Source organism: Aplysia californica, unplaced genomic scaffold (assembly GCF_000002075.1).
Source record: "Aplysia californica isolate F4 #8 unplaced genomic scaffold, AplCal3.0 scaffold00417, whole genome shotgun sequence".
NCBI lineage: Eukaryota > Metazoa > Mollusca > Gastropoda > Aplysiida > Aplysiidae > Aplysia > Aplysia californica.
The window spans coordinates 392,417-395,411 of record NW_004797687.1 but is presented as its reverse complement, the minus strand read 5'-3'; the positions used below and the strand labels follow the sequence as shown (position 1 = coordinate 395,411).

General features: G+C 43.6%; 1 protein-coding gene across 1 annotated transcript; it reads right to left on the bottom strand.

Moving 5' to 3' along the window:
* Positions 1-696: 696 nt before the first annotated feature.
* Positions 697-1,411, bottom strand: LOC101848676 (histone H1-delta-like). Its single transcript, XM_013085906.2, has one exon. The coding sequence runs from the start codon at positions 1,342-1,344 to the stop codon at positions 769-771; it is 576 nt and encodes a 191-aa protein (XP_012941360.1). The 5' UTR covers positions 1,345-1,411; the 3' UTR covers positions 697-768.
* Positions 1,412-2,995: the final 1,584 nt, after the last annotated feature.

The window sequence follows — 2,995 nt, the reverse complement described above, 5'->3', positions numbered from 1 at the left end:
TGTTCTAATTTACACCAAAAGTGGGTGAGTATTGCACTACATGTACCTCTTTAAAAACTAAAAGCAGATAAGTTTGTTCCACTGTATTTGTTTTGTTATAGTTATAGTAGAGTCTGTAGAGAGAAAACTCCTTGTCTTTTAAAGAACCTGAACAAGAGGCAATAACTTCGCCTTTGACTTTCACAAAACAGCATTTGTCGGGACAGCCCACTTGTGCAAAAGCGACTAGATCTAGATCTAATTGAAATTGTGAACGGTTCCTCTTTCGTCAACCGACTGTCGGGGGTTCCATCGACTCTCGGCTCGGTCTCTTTTCTTTCCCGAGAAACTTTTTTTTTTTTGGGGGGGGGGGCGCAAGTTTTTTACGGTGCTCGCAAAACTGGCATAGAGCAAGATCTATACTGTATACATGATGTGATGTGTACCACATCATGACATGAGCGCGCTGGACGCATTAAACGTGGTTTCAGTCGACTATTTTTTTTTTAATTTGCCCTCACGGGCAGCCATGGCTATGGAAGTCGGTCACTGGCCATGTAGTAAACTGTGAAGTATAATTAACGTAAGATCAGGAAATGGAAAAGACTAGGAAAGGTTTCAGGGCAGATAAAGAAAGGTAGATCGCGTACTAGTACTAGTATAGAGCAGCATTAAGATGATCAAGAAATGGTTTCAACTCGGATCGAAGATTCAACCCATCTGGACGAATGGGGGTGGTCCTGAAAAGGACCGTATTGTGAGGTTGCTGGATGTGGGAAAACCAGCTGCTTACTTCTTGGCAGCAGCCTTCTTGGGCTTGGCAGCAGCCTTCTTTGCCGCTGGCTTTTTGGCAGCAGCCTTGGGCTTGGCGGCTTTCTTGGCTGGGCTCTTGGCCTTCTTGGGTTTGGCAGCGGCTTTTTTGGCAGCAGGTTTCTTGGCGGCGGCCTTCTTGGGAGATTTTGGCTTCTTGGCAGCGGCTTTCTTGGGCTTGGCCGCCTTCTTGGGGGACTTGGGTTTCTTGGCAACTTTCTTGGCGGGTTTTTTCTCCACTTTCTTCTCTCCCAGGCGGAAAGAGCCGGCAGCGCCAGTTCCCTTAGCTTGCTTCAGGGTTCCAGCCTTGACGCCGGCCTTGAGGGCAGTCTTGAGACGAGCGTTGATGGCAGTGGGGTTATCACCGACCTTGTAGTTGGCCATGATGTACTTGAGAATGGCCTGGCGGGAAGAGCCACCGCGCTCCTTCAGTGCAGAGATGGCGGCAGCGACCATCACCTTGTACTGAGGGTGAGCGGCGGGGGCTTTAGGCTTGGCGGGAGCCTTCTTCTTGGGGGTAGCCTTGGCTGGGGCAGCAGCTGGAGCGTCAGACATTGTGAGTGAAAATGTGAACGAAGACGAGGGCGGAAAATGAAAAAAGAGAGTGGTCACTTCGCAACGAGTGCTGATTCTGAACTGACGGATCACGGCGAGCGCTTGCTATATGACCATTTCGCGCGGACGTCCGAGAGAGCACCTACGTCACGGTGTATTTTTTGCTGCGCCGATGTCGTCTATTTCGTTAGGCTGTGCGAATCTGTGCAAGAACATGTAGATCTCCGAGCTACAACTTAATGCAGTAAACTAAATGTTTCTTTCATAGTCCTTCAAGGCTAGATAAATGGTTAACCAAGAAATTATTACCCCTTTTTATGCAAATTGTGTAGTGTGCGGTGCAAAAATCAAATTTTTCTATCGATAAAACATGCGCTCGCTGTCACATCGACATCACTTGAAATTAAAATGCATGCGTTTACGAGGTGTACATCGCTCCTAATTTCCCTTCTCAAGATAGAAAACTTATTTTTGCTGATGTTCTCAGAGAATTTGTGTCTTTGCATTTTGTAGAAATATTGTTTTTCTATTGTTTTGCCACGTGTCGCAGCACACTTCTTACGGCGTCGTCAAATTACAACCGTGGAAATTGGACAATTTCACAAAGATCATTGATAGAAAACATTCGTTTATTTTGAATATTGTCAGTTTTAATGGTGGGCTTGCGTGGTACGTTATCATTCTTTCACAAAACCCGAAACATCGGTAGATATTAAGCTTTTTACGAGAGCTAGCTCGTCGACAATCACTCGCCGTCAGTCAAAAATGGCCGCGATGGAGGCTGTCCGCGTCGCTCCTTTCTTTCAACGTTTCAATAGATTTAACACTATCAAGTCACTCTTCCCACCTTAAGATCAAGTTCACTTTGTCAGAAAAAGTGTAAAGATAAAGACTATCTTAAGAGAAGAGAGATATCATAAAGACCAAACAAAAAAATGAGTCAAATACCACAGTCAAATCGGGGTCATTCTCTTTCAAACAAACTGGGACCGACCGCTTTCCCGATAAAAAATCCCAAATGTAGAGAATGTTACGGTCAAAGCTAGAAATGTAGGTCTGTTGCTTAATGGGGGGGAAAATTGGAATCTCTTTGCTTCACAACACTGCTGCAGAGACTTGACTCTATCTTCTAAACGGTTGAAATAATTAAGCCAACTCTTGTCTTTCACCAATGGTCTATAAATAGCCCTTGGTGGGTTCCCAATTTTGTCGTCTCTGCATTCCTTCGACGTGTTTTTATTTTATTTGTTTTTCTAGCTCAGATTTGGAAAGGGGTACTATTTTGTCTTACTGCTATTGTTGAATATCCTTCTTTTTTTCTGTTTTTGCTGCCCGGTTTATTATATTATTATTTTTTATACTTGCTTTGGGATTTGTTTCACAAACAAAGCTTTATTCAACTAGCGCTATTTTTGCAAAAGAAAAAAACAACGAAAGGGACCTCAAAACAAGTGACCAATCAAACTCTAGTGCCGTTTTTATTCTCCTTTTTGCGCGTAAATATTTGCCATAGACTTAGATCAGTCTATATAGTTCATATCTTTATTCAGGCGGCTGTCTTCATATTTTGGTCGTGCATGATCGATGATCAATGAAAGATTTGAACGGGAACAATTCTTATATTTCTTTGGCATCGATACAGACACTCAGA

Coding starts and splice junctions, on each gene's coding strand:
- LOC101848676 (XM_013085906.2), bottom strand. CDS start 1,344: ATGTCTGACGCTCCAGCTGCTGCCCCAGCCAAGGCTACCCCCAAGAAG.